General features: G+C 36.1%; 1 protein-coding gene across 2 annotated transcripts in view; it reads right to left on the reverse strand.

Annotated features, from left to right (window-relative positions):
• Positions 1-299: 299 nt before the first annotated feature.
• Positions 300-22,521, reverse strand: part of ACVR2A (activin A receptor type 2A) — an 89,407-nt gene continuing 67,185 nt past the window's right edge. The window contains exons 6-13 of one of the 2 annotated variants that reach the window (XM_070476238.1): positions 20,473-20,496; positions 16,548-16,691; positions 14,538-14,681; positions 13,385-13,530; positions 11,618-11,732; positions 9,091-9,229; positions 4,748-4,878; positions 300-4,024 (exon numbers count right to left, since the gene is read on the reverse strand). In XM_070476238.1, the coding sequence (XP_070332339.1) occupies positions 3,830-4,024; positions 4,748-4,878; positions 9,091-9,229; positions 11,618-11,732; positions 13,385-13,530; positions 14,538-14,681; positions 16,548-16,691; positions 20,473-20,496 (1,038 nt within the window). In that variant the 3' untranslated portion in view covers positions 300-3,829. The remainder of the gene's footprint in view (positions 4,025-4,747; positions 4,879-9,090; positions 9,230-11,617; positions 11,733-13,384; positions 13,531-14,537; positions 14,682-16,547; positions 16,692-20,472; positions 20,497-22,521) is intronic. The other variant, XM_070476240.1, reaches the window with a different exon arrangement.

The raw sequence follows: 22,521 nt of genomic DNA on the forward strand, positions 1-22,521 counted from the left end.
AATTTATATCTTTGTTGTCTATTCCTTAAGTCACTTTTTAAGAAAAAGTCTGTATGAAAAGACAAGGTAACTAATGCCATTTAGCCTCTCTCAAAATTGGCAGGACCAACATCTGTACTTTCACAGGAACACAATATGCTTACACAGCAAAGGAGAGCAATGCCATAATTGACAAACCTCCCTTTCACCTGTCCCCATTCCTGCACATTCCAAGGTGTAAGGCTCACTATCAATTGTAAAGCTGCTGTTCCTGTCTTTAAGAATGTATAACTAAAGAAAAACTTCATATGCAAATCATACCATGTTTATTTTTTTATTTAACTTGGGAATGGAATGGGGATAGCATACATTTTATTTGTACAATATTTAACAATCACTTACCCAAGGTGGGGTTTTATGGGACTTTTTTTTTTCTTTTTTGACTTTTTGTTAAATACTTGCAGAAAAAAACAGCAAGTACAATTTGACAGTAGTACAACAACCTGTGCCCAAAACACTGACGAGAAACACAGAGTGAAGCTAAAGTAACTGTCTACCAATATTCTGAGAGGTAACGAACAGGATATGGGTTGAGACTGCATAAAAATGTACTGCTGGTTGAGTATCTGAGGTAAATGATGTTCAATCAAGATGCTACTTGTATCATTTTGCCCATAAATCAGTAAATAATTTTATGCACATTATACCAAATGTTCCTAAAAAGTAATAGTTTTAAAAGGTAAAAAAGAGAAACTGGAAAATATCTGTGGCAAAGCATCTTTTTTAAACAGTTAATGAGTTTATTCCACTAAACTATCATCTGGCCAGGATTTTTTCCCCTCCTACCTGCATTTTACTGAAATGTAGCTGTTATACTACCTAAGAGTAAGGACGGGGGAAGAAGAGTTTCTTTATACTTTCATGATTTATGATTCATCTTTAAGTTCTAAACTTTTTTCTCTCTGATTGTATTTTCAAAACATCACCATGAAGGACAGTGCAAGTTCATGGGACCAACAACTGTGAGGCACAGTCTCTGTTCTGGAATTCACAAGGTACCTGTAATAAACATTCAAACAAGAATCACACGTCACATGCTAAAAACTGCCTAACATCTAAAATACATACAAGAGCGGTGCAGGGCATAGACTTCGAATACAGCCAAACACTGGTTAGTCCATCAGTCCTATGGCAGTTGATCATAAAGCATTCCTTACACAGAGATCTGGGCAAGGTCAAGAGTGTAAGTTAGAGCAGCAGTTCTGATGTGTGTCATAAAGGCAGAATACAAGACGAATCATAAGGAGCACCATACACATGAGGAAAAAATTATTGGGGTCTGCTTACCCCCAAACAAATCATTTTTCTTTCTTTGATCACTCTCTTTTTCAGTATCCCTAAGCTTAAACTTTTTATTAACTTGCCCACTCTACGCTGACTGTAAACCAAATGTGAAAATGCCCTGCAAAAGAAAGTTTTAACAAGACTAGGTACAGGACAGGTAGTCACTGGAACATTCTTATTTTACTGCTTATAAAAATTATTTTTCTACCAATGTAGTTCTCAAAAGGATACAGGTTTTATTGTAAAATTGGTTAGCTAGAGTTAAGTACAATACCCAGGATTTCTAAAAATGTTTTCTAACATGAAGAGAAAACTTTATTTTGTGAATAACTGGTCTTATAAATGTAACTCTTTTTAAGTGTTCATATAAGCCAAACATTCATCATAATACTCGTTTTCCTTTAACTTTTTTAACTTTTAAAAACAGGATTAAATGTTCAAAACAGGTAGAAATCAATCTTCAAGAGATGAACAATTTTCATGTATGAACAGTCTCATTATTTTCCCTTCTTGATTAGTTTCCAGGTAGAAGCAAAACCAAGAAATTGAGAAGCCAAGTACTTTTTGAAATAAAGGTAAACTCAACACTGAAATGGGAATTCTTAGAAATACAACAAAGCCTTGGGTACATTATGTGACCAAGAACACAAAGTTCTGTATGGTGTGTGGCACACAGACGACAATGCTGTTACTCTTCTTTCCCTCCCTGCTTAGAGTCTGTTGACCTATGTATTATTTATAAATAATATAATTTATTCCCAGAGATTAAGTGCACGTTTTATGTAAAATGTAGTGTACTGTGTGGTTAAATAGCCATTTGAAGATAACACATTCACAGTGAGCTCCTGATAGTGACACATAAAAAATTCTTTTATAAAATTAACATGAATTTTAAAATGACCTGACAAAAGTACATAGCATAATACTGACTATTTGCTGGTCAGTAACCTAATTAATGTTTTGCTTTGGCCTGTAAATTTGAGAAGGAATCCAATTATATTCTAATGTAATATTGTTTTGAAAAGCACTTTGGCACCTACTTATCAGTTCCATTTTCTCATCAAGGATAAGGCATGAAATATCCTAAATTAACATCAGTTAGTTGTAAAAGCAATTTGTGGAAGGAGGCTATGTTACCTATATCAACATTGGTTACCTCTAAATGTCATTGCATATTTTAAGTTATAAGTTTAACTTGTTATCCCTGATTTGTTTTAAAGCAGTAACATCTGAAATCTGTGCTTAAAGTTTAAATCTCTATCCTAGGATAATTCTTGACATATCACAGACATCAAATATTACTCTGACAAGATGGCACCAAGCAGAAATATAGTAATAAAGTTACAAGTCTCAAAGCAGAGAGTGAGGAATTCTGGGTAATGACACTTCCTGAGGTGATTCTAAAACAGTGATCAAGAATGTCCCACACACTGTTTGGTGAAAAGAAATACACTACAATTTTACATATATAAATAGGAAAAAAAATCTATTTTTAAAGAATAAAAATGAAGAGCTTTCCAGTGTTACAGCTCACTTAAAAAATTTTAAATCATGCTTTAAATTTTCAAACAGTCCCCAAGCACAGCACACCTAAAAAAGTATGTAGCTAAGTATGCAATATTTTGGGAACTGGATATAAGATGAAGTTTTTTTTAAACATGGGAGAAAAGGGGGAAATACACCATTTTTTCATTTCAAAAAACAGCACTTTTTTTTCCCTTAAATCACAAGCTAGCACAAGAAAAGCTAAAACACTGCTTTACGAACGGCCACTTACTGTTGGCACTAAGCGTAGCTTACCTTTTTTCTTAAATAACACAGTGAATTTGTAATACCTTGTTACAAAACACGGGTCAATTTATTATTGAAATTTTGTTAGTGTTTTCAATTTTATAATTTAGCAACCGTGGAACTGAGGTATACCTTGTTGAGGGAGGTTAAAGTAATGCTTGGAAGCCTCTTCACTGTACCCCACTTAGATGACTTTGTTTATGTACACAGAACAGCAGCACACTAAACATTCACAAGCTGTGTCCTATTGGCATCACAATAGTCATTTATAGAAACACAACAGCAAATGCAATAAAAACAAGTTACCCTTTTAAAATCTGAAATGAAAAGTTTTTGATTTAAAAAAAAATAGCAGTAGTTCATTTAAGGAATTAGTGTCTTCAGACAGACATTAAGAAATCTGATGTCAGTTTTCAAACACGTGATTAGCCAGGTCCAAAAAGATCCTTGATTTGGAGAGGGCCACATTCTTCATGTACATTTTTTCAAAAGTTTCTTTATACAGTTTACAACTTTTCTCTTAGTCGCGTGTCCTTCATGTCTCTGCTACAGGCAATGCCATAAGTCTCCCAGAGCCACCTTTTGAAATGAGGGTCTTCTTTCTGAGATGTCCAGGAGACACCCTACTCATTTCACACGGAAAATAAACTGTGAGCAGTTTCTTTAGCAGCTCCAGCTGAGAGTCCGGTTTCTGTGTGCACACACGATGCAACCATCATAGACTGGATTCTTTGGGAGGAAAGTCAACATTTGTCACCATCGTGACCACTGTTACAATGTCCTCTGTGGTAATGATATTTGTTAGTCTTTGCATCTGAGTAATTCTTTCACCTACACATCCAGCTGATAACCTGGCTTCGGCATCGTGATCCCAACATTCTTCTATCGTCTCACAGAGCATTGCCATTCCCTAAAAAGGAAAAACACATTTAAATATCATAGCAATTTTTGTTTTCTATTGGGAACTAGAGTAAAACTCTCATAAAGAAATTGCTATTCTTGTGGGTTAAAGACAGTCTCAAGATTAGCCGAGTTTGATATTTGTCAGCATTCACTTTCGAATATCTCGTATGTAGTAACATGGAGAGAAGCACTGAGAGAAAACAGTATTTTTTTTTAAAGCACTGGAGATGATCACAGCAATTCCAAATATCTCTAATCACTGTTCACAAAGCAGGTAATTTAAATTTAAGCTAGCCTTTGAACTGAATTCAAAACTAAGGCTTTGAGAAGTTTACCAATTTTTATTCTTTTCTTAGTTAATATCAGCATTTCTACCTTGCAGATAAGTAGGAAAAAGGTTAGGAAGCCACATTTAAGGATTCGCTACTTGGCTTATCCACGTCTCTAGTTATATGCACTTGTTTCCCTTGGAAACCTTCCAAATAGGGGACACACTGTGACACAAGGGCACGAAGCCAAGTGTCCCCTACGGCTCTGACTTTTCCGTCTCCCTCACGAGCGTACAGATGTGGCCTTAACTGCATTGTTTCCAGGACTCTAGTATAGAATATCTTGTACCAAGATCTCTGCCTCAGGATATCCAGAAAGAAAATGTGCAGAAATAGAAACCATTCCTCTGATGAGCTTTTTTATTATTGGAAATTAAAGTGAAAAGCTAACTGTAACTTACAGCATGTTTCTGCCAATAATCTCTTAAAACAGGCCTCTTTTTTTTATGCACAACAACTTCCTGCATGTCTTCAAGAGAGGGATGCTGGCCAATTTCTTCCTCAAATGGCAGCATGTATTCATCTACAGGTCCTGAAATGTAAAAAAGGGGGGAAAGTCATTTTAATTCAAATCATCTTGCCTTCCTAACTGGAACAAGTTTTCTAAAACATACTCTTACCACCTTTTCCTAACTGTCATATGCTATAATGACAGGAGAGAGACAAACGCTCAACTGTAGTTACAACCACAAATGTTAATTTAGAAGAAATCAAAGTCTGTAATTTGGCATGTAACACTGCTAAGGATTGTAAGGAGTTCTCCTACCTACTGCATAAGGAATACCTGCCTCTGTATAAAGGACACAAGGAACTGTGGATATGTGCATATTAAGGATATAACATCTTTATAAGGTACCCACTCCTGCAATTACAGACTATAAACAGTAGTGCCTTCATTGAAGACTGGGTTCAGTCCGTTATAGCTATCTTTATTCTGACATGCCGTAGCCCCCTACACAATCATACAAGGAGGTATGTACTCCAGAGGCACACCTCTGCCCTCACAAAAGCTGCCAAATATTTAGTTTAAAAATCACAGATGTACTGTATAAACAGGGTTCCCAACAAGTCAGAATCGTGCCCTCACAGAAAAGCAAGATTTATTCTACAATATAATGATTTTTTTTTTTTACTTAGGTCTACTCAAATACAGAAATTCAGTTAGGAGTTATTAATAAATAATAATAAACAGTTATGCTGACCAGAAGCTTTATATTCCATTTTATCTTCACAGAGTGCAGATACCCTATTTTACAGATTGTAAGTGCAAAAAAATTTCCATAATTTGCACAAGGACATACAGCTGTGAAGTAAGAGAGCTGAATCCACCTCAGAATGACTCTAGAGTCTGTGAACCGTCTGCCCCTGATGGAAATTGGTCACTAATGAGCAACTTCAGAGACCAGATGCGTCTGTATATAGATAACAAACCCTGTGCAAGTTCTCAAAACATACCAAACACTCCTGCATAGAATTAAGTTAACAGTGGATCACGAAGGAGGCCATCTAATTCAACCCTGTCTAACTGCACGAATACTTGGGGGCTGAATAGTTGGGCTCTGCTTGTGCGCTTCCAGACACTTAGAGTACTGACATTCTAAGGTGTCTGTTACCCTTGCTACTCTCAATGTGCTCCACAGGTCAGCAGCATTGACAGGCAGCTTGTAAGAAATGTAATTATTAGGCCCCAGTCCAGACCTACTGAGTCAAAATCTGAGTTTTAAGATTCCCAGGAGTTTGGTTTGCACATTGAAATTTGAGACTCACTGACGTAAACCATCAATGATTAACCATGAAAAAAATTTAAGATCACTACTTTAACAACGTTCACACTGTCCCCTCTAATTTCTGACTTGGATCAGAAAGGCCTCTCTGCAACTGAGTATTCCATAGCACCTGCAAGGTATTTAAGAAATCTAAGCATCTATCCCTCTCTTATTCCATAAAAACTTCCCTGATACAAAACAAAGCAACTCCTCACTCCTCCAAACTCCAATAATATTTCCTTACACTTCTCAGGTATTAACATTTATCCATGGCTCAGCAGGTAAAGAATCCGCCTGCCATGAAGGAGACACGGTAGACATGAGTTCAATCCTTGAGTTGAAAAGATATCCTGGAGAAGGAAATGGCAACCCACTCCAGTATTCTTGCCTAGAAAATCCCACAGACAGACGAGCCTGGTGGGCTACAGTTCATGCAGTTGCAAAGTTGGACACAACTGAGCACTTAAACTCAAAAAACATTTACCTACATGGAAAATTCATACTTACCTTACTCTAGAACTGACTGTCCAAGATACATTTTTATCAACTGAACTGTACATTGTTTATCCCTCATAATACTATATCCAATTGGTTCGCTTCAGAGAGTTCATATTACTCAAATTTTAAGCAATATATTTCTCAGTAACATCTGCCATCTCACCCGCTTCTTTCTGCCTCCATAAATGCACATAGTGCATTCATCTTCCACTTTAACCCAAAACACACTGAACAGTTTACTCTTCTTCCTATAGACTTTTAAGCTAAAATTATATCCAAATTGCTTCAACCTTTCTTAGGTTCTGGATCCACTCCCACACCAATTTTGGAAGAATGAATGGCTGTTCATTCCTAACCACTTGTCCACTAAATTCCCTTTAAAAGCACCTTATCCCAAGTCAAGTTTCATATAACAGAGGTAGTCTGTCATACACTGAGAAACTATTAAAATACTCAGAAAATACTCATAGAACATAGGTTAAGATAGTTACACCTTTTAAAAATTAAAAAAAAAAAAAAACAAAACAAAACATCAAACTAACATTGGTTTGCGGTTAGCAGTCAGAAAAGTTTATCTTATATTCTCATATCCCAAGAAGTGTAACATGATTGGAGAAAAGAGAGACCTTTTGAGGAGCACTAAAGACAGTACCCACAACACTATAATTCCTTCACACCAGGAGTATAACATGCAGGTTTATAATCAATCAATGTGAATATCTCTTTTAGAAAAAGATTTCAAAAACAAGGACTAGGAATCCCTTGGAACCAAGGTGATGGGCTAGAGAATGTAACTTATGTTTATAATAATGTCTACAGTAGATCAGACTTTCAAAGCTTTAAAGAGGCAGAATCTAACCTGCAGTATAATGTGCTCAGCCATAGAGGACAGAATGCTAATTCAGTCTGTTGCTGAGGTACATGCTGCCATCAGGCAAGTGCTGAATAGCCTCCCAGGACAATGTTTGGGAGGCCAATCTACATGCAACTCTCACCCAAGAGCTGACTTTAACCCTTAGGTATCTTAGGACCCATATGACCTGACCAAGGTAGCAGCCCTCTCCCTGAATCTGGATCAGTTTAAAACTAGGCTCTATCACTCACCAACTTACAGCTAAAATAGACAAGCTACTTAATTTCTACTTAAATTTTGAGTGTCAAATTCCTCACATATAAAACTAAGCTAATACCTCCAAAGTTGTTTTAGAAAATAAGCTAAAGGTATGTGGAAAATTCTAAAAGAGATGGGAATACCAGACCACCTGACCTGCCTCTTGAGAAACCTTATGCAGGTCAGGAAGCAACAGTTAGACCTGGACATGGAACAACAGACTGGTTCCAAATAGGAAAAGGAGTACGCCAAGGCTGTATATTGCCACCCTGCTTATTTAACTTATATGCAGAGTACATCATGAGAAACGCTGGGCTGGAAGAAGCACAAGCTGGAATCAAGACTGCCTAGAGAAAATATGCAGATGACACCACCCTTATGGCAGAAAGTGAAGAGGAACTAAAGAGCCTCTTGATGAAAGTGAAAGAGGAGAGTGAAAAAGTTGGCTTAAAGCTCAACATTCAAAAAACTAAGATCATGGCCTCTGGTCCCATCACTTCATGGGAAATAGATGTGGAAACAGTGTCAGACTTTATTTTTCTGGGCTCCAAAATCACTGCAGATGGAGATTGCAGCCATGAAATTAAAAGTCGCTTCACTCCTTGGAAGGAAAGTTATGACCAACCTAGACAGCATACTAAAAAGCAGAGACCTTACTTTGCCAACAAAGGTCTGTCTAGTCAAGGCTATGGTTTTTCCAGTGGTCATGTATGGCTGTGAGAGTTGGACTGTGAAGAAAGCTGAGTGCCAAAAAATTGATGCTTTTGAACTGTGGTGTTGGAGAAGACTCTTGAGAGTCCCTTGGACTGCAAGGAGATCCAACCAGTCCATCCTAAAGGAGATCAGTCCTGGGTGTTCACTGGAAGGACTGATGCTGAAGCTGAAACTTCAGTACTTTGGCCATCTGATGTGAAGAGCTGACTCACTGGGAAAGACCCTGATGCTGGGAGGGATTGGGGGCAGTAGGAGAAGGGGACGACAGAGGATGAGATGGCTGGATGGCATCACCAACTCGATGGACATGAGTTTGAGTAAACTCCAGGAGTTGGTGATGGACAGGGAGGCCTGGCATGCTGGGATTCATGGGGTCGCAAAGAGTCGGACACGACTGAGCGACTGAACTGAACTGAACTGATGTGAAGTGCCCAGCAAAGCATCTGGCAACCGTAATGAATCAATACATTTCAGTACCTTTCCTTTCCTGCCCTCCTATCCTCTGCCTCCTGAATTTTCTTTACCACTTCTGGGAGTATACTTAAAAACAGCTGTGCTTTATAATATTACCTTTGAGAGTAATCAACCCTCTTCACACATGTGTAGCAGGCACACACACATATATATCTTTTAAAAAAAATATTTGTTCCCTTACCATCCGCAGCAGTACAGCGAGAAGCCAGTTCCCACAGGACTAACCCCATGGCATACATATCTATCCTCAAAAATGCATCCCTTTGGAAGTTGATAGCACCCTCTAACACCTCTGGAGCCATATACCTTCGGGTGCCCACCTGAAAAAGATGTTAAAAGCAAACAGCAATTATTAACTTTGTGAACTGACATTTTATCATTTGTAAAGAGAATCAAAACCAACTGTGGTCTACTATCAGGTAAGATAACTACATTTTGACTACCAGAATGTTATTCCACTTCAAGTAACACAACAGCCAAGACCCCGGAAACTGGACGCAACCATGAGTAGGGTGTGCTTAAACAAATAAAAGTACTATGCAGCTCTTAGAAAAACATGAGGTAGATCTCTAAGGACTGACATGGAAAGAGTTCTAAAAATATTATAGGATGAAAACAGCAAAGAACAAAGCAGTGTATATACTAAGATCCCTTCGGGATACACTTAATAGATATATCAACACATACTATGCTGGTTTAGGCTTAGACTTTTTCCCCCTTCTGGAAGTAATCACAAACTGAACAATGATTATTTGTGGAGAGAGGATGGAACATAGAAAAAAATCTGTTTACTTTTCGACTGTACAGTTTGAAATGTATCCTTAAAAAAAAAATACTCTTTTTGAGTATAACAATACAAAATATAAAACAAATTAGCCACACAAAGGATAGATAAACTTTCTAAAGTTCTATTTGCACAAAATCTATTTGTTTCTTCATGAATTCTGTCTTATATTCTTTACTGATATCAGTCCCTAACATTTCTCATTAATGTTAACTATAGTTACCAAGCTAGTACAGCTGACTCTGGTTGGTGCTTGACAAAATTCATCTGTTTTAAAAATTTCTGTGTGATACCTGGGTAGATCACAATCCACTTACGTTTTAGTAGGTCTAGGGAGTGGCCCAGATATTAGTATTTCCAAAAGCTACATTAAGTTACTGTGATCTACACTAGAAATTGGGCAATAACCTGTAAATATACATTTAACAAAGGTATTGGAAAAAAAAAAAGTATCGCTCACTAAGACCCTAAAGTTCAAGTTTCTAATTCATTTGTTAATAATAAGAACACTTTAAAGAGTAACTTTCTCTTTTTGGCTACTTTAAATAACTTAATTGTGCTATAAGCAAGCTTTTCCCAAAAGTCTGCTTTTCTCCTAAAGATAAATGTATGCCATCCAAAGTACTTTTTTTATGAAATGATAACATCATCTTTTTTTAGTGTAAATGTCCTCTCATAAATTGATGATGACAAAAGATAAAAATCATTTTTTTCCAGTATTCTTTGCAAAATATAAAATATGCAGTAACATGCATTTGAAATTTCCTGGCCCATGAAATCTAAAGTCAAGGAATCAGTGATGTATTATTTATTATTATGCATATGTGTAATTTTGTATTATTGTTATGTATTATTATTTTTATCTGTGTCATGTAACCCAATCATGGCATTAAAAGATATGAATGAATCCCCTAAGTTTTTTTTTTTTTAAAGGGAGGGATGGTATGTTAAGTTTACAAGGCACCAAAGGATTGAATTCTTTGGAAAACTTAAGTCTTAAAATAATCAGCTCAGAAGTTTGGTCCTAGACTTCCTGCACGATCTTCTATCTCAGCAATACTCCATAAAATCGCCTTCCTTCCAAAATACACATGCTGTCAACTTTCTAGAACTATGACTGTTGACTAAATTCTTGAATCATTAGTCGATACTGCCAAAATTTGTTGTGCTATGTTCTTGGAGGCCAACAGCATACACTGGGAAAAAAGAAAGCTGAGAATCAGGTGATCAAATAATTTGCGTAATTTGAAAGATGAAGCAATGATTAAAGAAAATCATTTGGCTTTATAAGGAAATAACACCTTTCAGTCGAACTGTTTTGAAAACACCTTTCCTAGCCTCAGTTTCTGAAAATAAAACATATGGATGTTCTTTTCCCCTCTGGCCTTCCTTACAGGCTCCTATTGCTGAGATCTCTTGTGTAAACTTCGATTAACTGTAGCCCATCAGGCTTCTCTGTCCATGGGTTTCCCAAGCAAGAATACTGGAGTAGGTTGCTATTTCCTTCTCCAAGGATCTTTCCAACCCAGGGATCTTTCCAACCCAGGGGTCAAACCCAGGTCTCCTGCGATGCAGGCAGATTCTTTACCACTAGGGGAAACCCCAAGTTAAAACTAGTGAGTTAATAATATTAAGAACTCCCTAAAAGAATGAGGCCTATTAAAATGTGATAGATTCTCCTTTGATTCATTTTAAAAATAGAGTCCTATAACATTTGAATTGTTTTAGATGAATTCCTTGATCTAACTACCATATGAAAATATCTTCCTTAGCAAATTTAACTTACTCAAGACAGTTATTCTTGATTAGATGCTAATTTAATAACCACCACAATAATTTTAGACCAATTGATTCCAGATCAACCATCTAAGAAAATATGGGACAGGATTATTTTTCCTTTAGAGTTTATAGTTATCATCCTTACCTGTCCATGGGTATCACCTGCAGACTTGCCAGCCTCAAATTTTAATGCCAACCCAAAGTCAGCAATGCAGGCTGTCAGATTGTTTTTCAACAGCACATTTTTACTTTTGATGTCCCTTGCAAACAGAAAGATAGACAAAGTATTCAAATTCAGTTAAAACAATTTTACCTTTTAAATTTTTTGACTGTGACTAGGAAAAAAAGACTATGTATGCTATTAAAAAAAGTATGCAATACAGAAAAAGGAGAGGGAAAAAAGCTTAAGTAAAGTCTCCATATAGCTTGAAGCACAAGGGTACAGTGACCAACTCCTATCCACTACAGGGACAACAGGAAGGAATTCTCTCCATAAAGCCATTTTATAAAGAGCTGCCATTCCAAAGATACTGTCCGGCTTTCATGTTATCTATGTCACTCCAATCTACCAATCAAAAAACTGTTAAGATGATAAGCATATTTCAGTTTATAGTTAAAAACTCTCATTGAAACTTCAAGTTAAAAACCAAAATGAAAAAATTTTCAAATAACAGCAGGATTGGAGTCTTTTGCATATTGGCACAGGCCTACATTTTAAAATAGTCCCTTATTTTAATGGCTCTTATATTCACCAACCTGGCTGTACAGAAGGCACCCAGAGGAATGTTTACAGATAAAAAGTTTCCACAAACACACACGCTCCCGCTGGGGCCTGGCATTCCGAAAAGAGTAACCATTTTAAGGCAATCAGCTCTCCTCTACACTCCAGCCTCAACTAGTTCATGCCAGAGATAACTATACCCCAGGCAAACACATCTGTGTCGGAAGCGATGGTTAAATGTATGTGTGCAGACACAGGGACCAAAGTGAGGCAGAGGACACAGATACCCACAAATGCTACAAAATCCAGTTTAGACTCAATCAATTTTTAGGTACCCTACTTAAAGTAACCTTTGGGGGTTCACAAGGATTATTTCCCATAGGACTATGTGAGGCAAGCAAAAATCCAGGAAGAGGCAGTTAGACTGTATGCAGGAAGATGAAAGGGAGCTACTTCAGAGGTGGAAGTCATTTAAGGTTTTCAAAATTGGAAATGAAATAAAAGTAATGCTTCCCTGCAACCTAAACACCACCTGATGTATTAGTTCCAAGCATCAGTTAATTTAAAACAACCATCTTTAAATTGAACATAAGATGGTAAACTGATTCCAGGTTCTAGGAAGTTAAATTATAGTGGCGAGCCGAATCCCATATTTAAAGGGAACTAATGTTTTCCCTTTAAGGATCTGACAGTTGTTGGGTCCAAGTACTATTTCTTCACTGAAAAAGGAAATTTAGTCAACCCAATTATTCAAATCATGCCTCCCATCACCTCAGCTTCGGTAATGATCACGTGGTCATTCAAAACACAACCAAAAATATATTCGAAAATCTCTCCTTAATTACATCCTCTTATACCTATTTATAATCATCTTTGAAGTAAATCATGTTTTGAGGCAGAATAAATTTCTCCTCTGAGATAAATACACTTTCATTCTTAACTATGTTTTAGGAAATAAGACAAATTGAAACATAAGTCAATCGTTAACATTTGATAATGATGTTAATATATATACAGCATCCAAAATGCTTCCTGGCCAATCTCAAAGCTAATTTGAAAAACAAATGAAAATCAAATGCCTCCGACAGCATGATTAAATAACTAGGGGGAAAATTTTGCCCAATGGTTTGAAAGTTTAAATAATAAACAAATACTGAATTACTGGGGAAAATAATATAAATTCAGCTCTACCTGTGAGATATGGCGGGTTTGTGGCCATCTTTTAGGCCAGGTATATCCTCATGTAAATATGCCAATCCTCTAGCCATGGTTTCTGCAATATGACACAATTCATTCCAAGAGACCACATTAGCCTTAAGAAAGTCTGATAGTGAACCCTAAAGAAAGGGGGAAAAAAAACAACTTATGTTCTTGATAAAAGCCATGTGTATATGGAGACTTTCCTTTTTACTTTTAAGAGGTTATGGAAGGCAACATATCTTTCCTTTCAGTGAATAATATCCAAGGTCCATTTCTTTCTGAATGGTTTTAAGTTTCACATTAATAAACATTTGAAAGGAATACCACTAGTCTTTAAAGGTTTGCTATAAGCACAGTCAGTCAATTTCTCATTTAGAAGACAAAATTTAAATGAAAAAAAAAAAAAAGATTATTGGAAATCTAAAATTCTAGAAAATATTTTAGAAGTTAAAATATACTGACTATAGAGATATTACATCCTAAGACTAGGAGAACAAAAAGTTAAAATATAAACAACTAACCTAAAGGATCTTCCTCTGGAGATCACTGCCAACCTTTTGGTTAAGAATCAGGGAAATAAAAGAGCCACTTTTTTCTGACAATAATGAAACTGACTGGCAAAAATAACCCAATTTCCTACTTCATTAATGTATACTTTCATACTAACTCTGAAAGTAGAAAAATTGAGGAAAAATAGCAAATGTGTTTTGGTGGTAACTACCCTACAAATGAGTGACAAAGCAAAGATCAGATAAATTTCCTGACCCTACTTTTGTCACTAAGCAGTACTGACTAAAGAATTTGAAGAAACAAAATTCAAGTTGAAAAATGGCTTGAGTAATAAAAGTGGATGGTAAATGACAGGAAAACTACTAACCACGGGCCCCACTCAAATAAGGGAAGTGACTGCAGCACAAGAAGTCAGGGCCGAAAGACTGGCATTCTCTGAGGAGAGGGCCAGGCAAAAAAGCTGTCGTCTTTGTTTTTCTATTAATACAAATCATTTTTAAAACAGGTTATTTATAAAGATTAACCAGTAACACCCTGTCCCCAGAGAAGTGAGTGACGGTTTTGCAGCCAACACTAGGAAAGTGAGCCAACCCTGACTTTCCTGAGTCAGAATGGGACGGATGGATAGCTCTACCTTCTCATGAAACGCTGTGATCAGCCACAGATCCACGTCGACACTGGTGCCTCGCTTCTCTGCGCCGATGAACTGCAGTATGTTCTCATGCTTCATTCCAGGCAAACTATAGACTTCATATTCATTCTGCCATGACTGCTTATCCTAGAGGTAAAAGAAAGAAAAATAAGAATGCAAAGAACACAGGCAAACAAACCATATCTAAGAGATTACTCAAGTGAGTTCTGAGAATTTTTTTTTAAAGGCTAAGTATTAAAAGATTCTTTGGTTTTCTTTTGTCCTATTTTTTTTAATAAAAGAAAACTCTTGACAACAGGTAACAGCTCCATACTAAATGCCTGCCCTGCCTCTTTCCCTCAAACATACTTTTTTGTGTCTCTAATTTGTAAATCTAGGAGTTATCAGAAATGCTGCACTTCTCAATCTTAAAAATGGCAACATGTTCCATACGCAAGTTAGTAACTACAGTGTAATTTCATCATGGTGTGAAGTCATCTATGTTACTATTAAGAATAATCTCTCTGAGACATGAAATTCACGGAGAATGACTTCATCTAAATAGAAAACAAATTTTTTCCAAAGACTAACAGTATGTCAAACATTCTTAACAAAATGTTTAGAATACCCTGCAGAGTCAATAAGAAAGCAATGGGGTATAAATATGCAATACAATAATTTGAAACACCACAGACTCACTTGTGCCTGCAAGTGATCCATGCCTCTTATGTGTTCTGTCTACTTACAAAGGATTAGTTTCTTTTCACAATGGGAGAATAATGAAAGAGGGAGGCATAATGGTTACGAACTCTCTGGATCCAAACTATCTAAGAATCTCTGGCACATTACATAATCATTCAATTTCCTCATTAGGAAAACAGGGACTGCGGTATCTGCCTCACAGGGCTGTTGCGTTGTATGTGTAACGTATGTTGTATTATATGTATGGGTAATACATGGATACATATTAATGTGTACTTACATATGTAAAGTACCTCTATCTGACACAATGGAACCATTCAATAAAATGTTAGCTATGGTCATTGCTGTTGCTACACTTAGGTTAATCCAAGTGCATCCTCACATGAAATAACACTCATTGGCCCAATAGACTTTTCCTCTGAGAATTAAACTATACTTAACAGTATCTGCATTGCTACCAAAAAAAAAAAAAAGGAATAAACTTCTTCACAGACTCTGAGAAACAGGCTTTCAAAGAGGTAAGAGGGCAAAGGTCTAGGTATATTAGACAAAGAAACCGAATAATTTTGGTATAAGGAAGATCTACTATATAGGTGCAGGGGAGGGGTGAAACCAAAACACCCAGCCAGGATCCCAATACCACGCATGGCATTAGCCACAGGTGTGAAGAAACAGACGACAGGAACAAAGGTATCATCACAGATCTATACTACGAATGGAGCAAAACTAAAGGGTATCTCAGAGGTGTGAGACCAGGGTTTTATGAGGTTGGCCTCTAAAACAAGAACAAGTCAACAGTAAATCAATTATTTGGAGTCAGCTGACTGCCTCTGAAAATTCACCAAACAAAATGAAACGATTACATCAATACGCAAAAATAGAACAAAATCCAATCTAGTAGTAACATTGATATATCTCCAAACAGCAATTCTAAAACAAAGTACACGACTCGTTCATTATTGTTTGCTTTTTCTGATAATGTCAATGGGGCATTAAAAATTAACCACTCAAACAATGAACTATATTTTTTAATTAGAATCATCTCTGCATTTCTGTACAACTTTTATTGGCAAAAACTTCCCCAATATGTGCATATACTGAAATTCCACCCCTCTGAACAAACATGACTGTTGTATGATTAATTTCTCAGATGAGAAGACAGACATAAAAGGGCTAACCATTTTCCCCAGTAGCGCAAAACCACCCCGAAACATATGCCATGTGTTTTCAGACTGTTTCTGAGTTACAATGACCTAACCAGTTGCATCTTTTAACAAACATATGCATATCAGAAAACTGCAATAAACATACCTGTATTGGAAATATTTTCACAGCCACATATTCATTGAGTAACTGGGCTTTCCACACACAACCAAATCTTCCCCTTGCTTTCACTTCTAGTAACTGTAATGGCTTCAAACCTAGTAATGGAGAAGGTGGGGGTGGTCCTGGGTCCTACAAACAATAATAGTATTATTTTAAAAAGCAGCACATGATACATATCACTTCTAAATATCAGGAAAAAGTGAGTATACTAAGGAATCAATTGACAAAAATGGTAAACACATATAAATGACATTAATTTCAATCTTGCCAAAACTGAGTTCTTAAGCATTACTAATTATCTATAGTGATCACAAAGCAAGGAGCTTGAATTCAGTTTTCATAATAACAATCAACACTATTACTGTGTGTGTGTGTGTGTGTGTGTGTGCGCGCGCGCACACGTGCACGTGACTGCTACATATACATAGCAATCAAGAGAAAAGATCTTTTTGATCCAGTCTCATTAATTCTAAGATTTTTCTGTGACCTTCCAGGATACTATTAGTAGTATCCCAATTTCATCCAGTTGATACCTCCTTATAGAGTAAGGATTTGAAAAGTAACAGAACAGCAAATTATGGCTATGCATCAAAAACCCACTCCTCAAAATCTATTATTTCCCCAATGAGTGTTTAGCTTCAACTCTTTTTCACTAATATCAGAAATAACCACGGCTATTCTCAAATACATTACAAGTAAGTATTTCAAATACAAAGCACACACAAAAATACGTAAGTTAGTGTTGCTATAACCAAACTGCTCTGTTTATTCTAATTTTTCCACCCAGTAACACTTAATCCTTTTGCTTATAATTATTTCCCAGAACTGACTGAGACAGTATTTCGGGACTTAATGGCAAAGAAAATACAAATTATAATTCAGAAAATAAATGGTCACATTAGATGATACGGTATGGTAAATGAAAGAGAAGTATACGGCTATAGTTAATTTTTAAAATGAAGCAAATATATAAATAGGAGTACAGCATCACCAGGAAATCCTCCTATATAAAGTAAAGTGGCAACCCTTTGCAGAAAGCATTCTATTAGTTCAATATCTGCAAATAAAGCATGAGGAAGGAAGCCTTTTGGAAAGCTTCCAGAGATGTTTGAAGGCCTGGGTAATGAATACTGTAAGAAGTAACTAAAATTTCTGTGGCAACAGACTTAACGGCACTGGGTGGAGCCTAAGACACTCAGAAATCATACGTCACCCCCTTCATCAATGCATGTCTTTCTGCCTTTACTCTCCCTTTAAAAGCAGAACAGAACTCCTCTTCTAATGCCTCAAGACAGTTCGTGCTCCCTTTAGGCATTACTTAGCCCCTAAGTGCCACTCAAAATTTTTTAAAAGTTGACGTCTACGTTAGAAAGACTCTCAGCAATAGAAACATTGCAGAGTATTAAAGAAAACTCAATGCAATTTCTTCTTCTGAAGTAGACAATATTTCTAAAAATGCTTTGCGAATTCCTATTTTAAAACAATATGATAAACCAGAAGACTTCCTGTGACCCATTCTAACATCAGATAATTATTAAATATCTACAAAAGTTGCCTTTCTTTCACACATAACTAAATATGAAAGGTTAGCAGAGCTAAAGATTGTTTTAGTTAACAAAGTGATAAGTCAAGGAAATCAAATGTAAACCTTCCCGAAGTATGGCCCCTCAGTGGGAGGGGAAACAAGACTATGATGTTCACCAGTATTAAACCCTCCCTCCTTCCCTCATCCCCTGACTGATCAAGCATGTCTGTGCCAAGAGATCCCACTGATAGGGACATATGACTTCTGTGAACGTGGAGACAAGAGGGCAAAAAGCTGAAAACCACTCTTCTAAAGGCAAAGGAATCCATCAGTCCTCAAAACTCAAGAATTGTTGGATAAATGCATAAAGGAATAATTAGGCTAACTGAAGAGAAAAAGTTCAATTTGAAAAACTTTGTAACTACAAGGTTAAAGTCAATGATCCCCTCATCTTTTAGAGAAAAGTTAGAAAAGTTGAGTTTTCAAAGCAGGGATGCCAAAATTAAAGCATGCAGATAAGAGCTGAAAGCTGATGAGGGAAAATAACCAAGTAAAATGGGACTATACGCACCCACTAAGATTTGCAATAACTTTTATAAACTAATTGATAATGTCTCTTTAGATAACATACACATTATCCATTCTCTATTCTAAAGAGTACCAACCATATGGATACGATTCAGTCTATAAAACAGGATTTAGATGACTTAATCCACATCTCAAAGTAAGAATATATTAACTGTTCAAAATAAGATTTTAATGTAATATTAAACTTAATTTTAGGAAACAAAAATTTCCAATGCCTATGTTTAGAATAATAATAATAAAAAAAAAATCACTGGATGTTTCCCAAATGTATAGATAAACTTTACAAAGTCCTTGTTAGTTTTCAAGACTCTACTTACAAAGTTTTGAAGCTACCATTATTTCGGTAAGAAATCTTAGATCACTCTCTTAATGATATTACCATTATGGTCAACATTATATATTAACAGCCTGAAATATGCCTTGTCAAAATTACCTTAAGAAGCTTAAACTGAGAAGAACATAGGCCAATTTTCAAAGGGTGAGAAAAAGGTCTAAAAAGTCAGCACCTACAAAATGTCACAACTTTTAGAAATATGTGGTTTTCAACAATATTCTATAATTCTTGGAAAGGTCAGGTTTAAAAATGAGAACTCTGTAAGATTATAACTATTAAAATCTACAATACCAATCAATGTATCTTTTTGCTTTTCTAGTAAAATATTATTAGAATATTCTTCTAATTCATACTTTTCAGCTCTTCGTTACATTTACAGGAAGCTTTAACAGCTTCTCTTATATCTAGCTTTTATTTATCCTATAATCTAAGAATATTAAAAATTATTTTCAATTTATTAGCATCATTTTACTAATTTATAAAAAACTCAACACTTGATTCTAGGAATAAAGATTTATACCTTTAAAATACATGAACACCTTGGGAGACAAATTCAAACTTAAACTTCATAGTGACAACATTCTGATGTTATCCATAAAACACGGCCTTGCCCTGTTTCTGAGAAAAACCACTTCTGGAGGGGCAACTATAAGGACTACAGAATTCCTGAAAACTCCCTAGGTTTCAGTTCTCTCACAGTACCTATGCTATTTTGCCCAGTGAAAAAGATACGCATTAGAACATGGCTCTGATCACATCTCTTCTTTACCCCATTTGTATGTGAAAATTATGGCAGCAGAAGACATCATGCTGAGAAGCCGCATGGAAACAACAGTGGTCACCACCCCAGTGCCACCAGCCAGCATCATCCCTACAACCCAGAATGGACAAAAGCCTAGAAGTGAGGAGCTGGAAAGCAGTCTGCGAGCATTTTACTCATTCTGGGTTCTCCACATGAAAGGCAAATTCAAATCTAAATAGAAGCCTTAAATTTCTAGACAGTGAAAGATCAAGTTATAATTCCTCTAGCCAGTCCATTTACTAAAGATGCCAAAGATGCAATAAACTACCTGAAAATACAGATTTCACATTAAAAGATAATGGGTTCAACGAGAAAGTCAGCACCTGTTAAAAATGAGCACATGCTGACATTAATGACATACTATAAAAATTAACCAATCCAAGGTTTTAAGGCTAAAAATTTAGCCATTAGGTGTTAACTAAAACAATTGTTTCCACATCTCACCTTAGATAAGTATAAACACTGTTAACAATTCTTTAAAACCCAAAACTAATGCTATGATAAAATAAATGTTTTTAATATTGTAAGCGGAAAAAACTATAACATAAATTTATAAACTATAAAGGATGCACAATAAAGCAACAACAAAATCTAAGAACAAAATGATTAGTATGCATCCACAAAGTTCCACAGCCGTAAAACAAACATCAATGCATCTTACCTCTATCATTATATGAAAGGCGTGCTTGTGAAGAAAAAACACAGGCGAAAGAAATTACAATTTATATCCAGAATGAAATGAAAAATGACACATCAGTTACAAAAGTGAAGAGGAATAATGATTTTGTTTTTTAAAAGTTGGCAATGATCCAATGCATCATATTTTAAAATGAGAACTAAGAACACTTTCCTTATAAACAGAGGAAAGTAATATATTCTTTTAAAAAATTGTGGACATTATCAGATAAGAGGTATTATACAGATGACTCTAGTATGATCCCAAGTTACTTGATCCAACAGACTTCAAGCCAGAAAATAAACTAAACCGAAAGTCTTAAATAATTTTTACATTTTTCTAAGAAGTTTTAGGGCCTAAACTGTAAAAGGGGGGGTGGGGGGGAAGGCAATTTAATTAAGAAGCTATGGGTTGGAACTGGAGTGTGGACACCAGAGGGCAGTATTGCCTTTAACAAAAACTGTAGGAGACGCGCAAGAAATTTTATATAGACTTGAGTTTCTCAGTTGTCTTCAGAATCTAGAATCTCCAACTTTCTTAACTACTCCATTTCCTTTCATGGAAGATAGCCGATCACAGTGACAGACCAGGCCACTGTTAACTCTTTGCCCAGCCACAACCAGGGTAAAGAAGGTAAAGAGGTCAAGCAGTGGTGGCCCTGGGAAGAAATCCACGCACTCTCTTCAGATGCAGGACACTCAGATACTGAACAAGATTCTCATTTTCCTAGTCATCCCAAAATAAGGCCCTAATTTAAAATCAAGAGAAATACTGTCACAGGTGTAAAGAAAGGCTTCAAATCCTTCCGATCACTGATTATATTTCCCCAGTTTCCAACATTTCTACAGAAAAAAGCACTGACGAAAAAGATTTGACAATTTATGTGTACCAGTTGCTTAACTAGTTTTTCTTGCTTCTTGATTTTCTCCTGTATCTGATAATGATTCGGAATTATTTAATAATTCACCTAAAAGGCTTAGCTAATCCCACTATCAAAACATCTTCTCAGTACTCCAGAGTAAAATTTATCCCTTGAAAGGAATACATGCCAAGTAAGTAACTAGACTGCAGCATCCCAAAGCTGAAACATCTCTCAGTTTTTGTTTCTATACCAGTACTTTCAGAGACAAAGATGTCACTGTGCAAGCAGGTGCCGTCCACATATCTTATCAAAAAGTGTGCCTTCGCTCAATGAGCCTCTCAATAAATGAATATTAGAATAAGCTGTAAGACAATCCAAGCAAAACAAGAGACACCAAGAACAGGCCTCAATAGGAATCCAAAAAAAAAAAATTTACTAAAATACACAAACAAATGAAAAGCAACTGAACAAAATAGTCTGGATTCACAACCTGGAAACTGAAACCTGAATACCATGCACTGCGACTGGAGATAAGAGTGAAAACAAAATCAGCACATTAACGTCAAGTAATTAGGTTGCCAGATGAGAAAGAGACTTGCTGCTGATTCCTTAAGGGAAAAAGAAATTTAACTATTGACAAATATCAGAAAGGAATGAATAATACTTCCGTATTCATTCAACAGATCTTTACCGAGCACCTAGTCTGTGCCAGGCACTGGCTACCCAGGCTCTCCTGACACTTACTATACAGTGTGGGGAAGAAAAACTAATCAAAGAATCTTACTAATTAATGTATAATTGTAACATAAGAGCAATAAAAAGGAATTTGGTTACCGTGAGCATCTATAAGGAGAAACCTAACAAGTACTGGGCAAAGTGAAAAAGAGAAGATTTCCTGAGGAGAGCATCTCTGAGAAATATAATGTAAGTACGAGAGGGAGGCAGATTAGGTAGAAAAAACACAGGATTGGGACACATCCTAGTTTCTGACTCGTGTAGCCAAATGGTTACTGTCCATTTAATGAGAACTAGGTTTGAGAGAGAAGATCATTACCCTTGTCTATTAAGTACTTGGAGATATTTAAGTGGAGATATTCAATAGGCAGTTATATATACAGAACCAGAATATAAAGAACTCTTTCTGGAAATATGGATTTTACATACTAAAAATA

Source organism: Odocoileus virginianus, chromosome 13 (assembly GCF_023699985.2).
Source record: "Odocoileus virginianus isolate 20LAN1187 ecotype Illinois chromosome 13, Ovbor_1.2, whole genome shotgun sequence".
Classification (NCBI taxonomy): domain Eukaryota; kingdom Metazoa; phylum Chordata; class Mammalia; order Artiodactyla; family Cervidae; genus Odocoileus; species Odocoileus virginianus.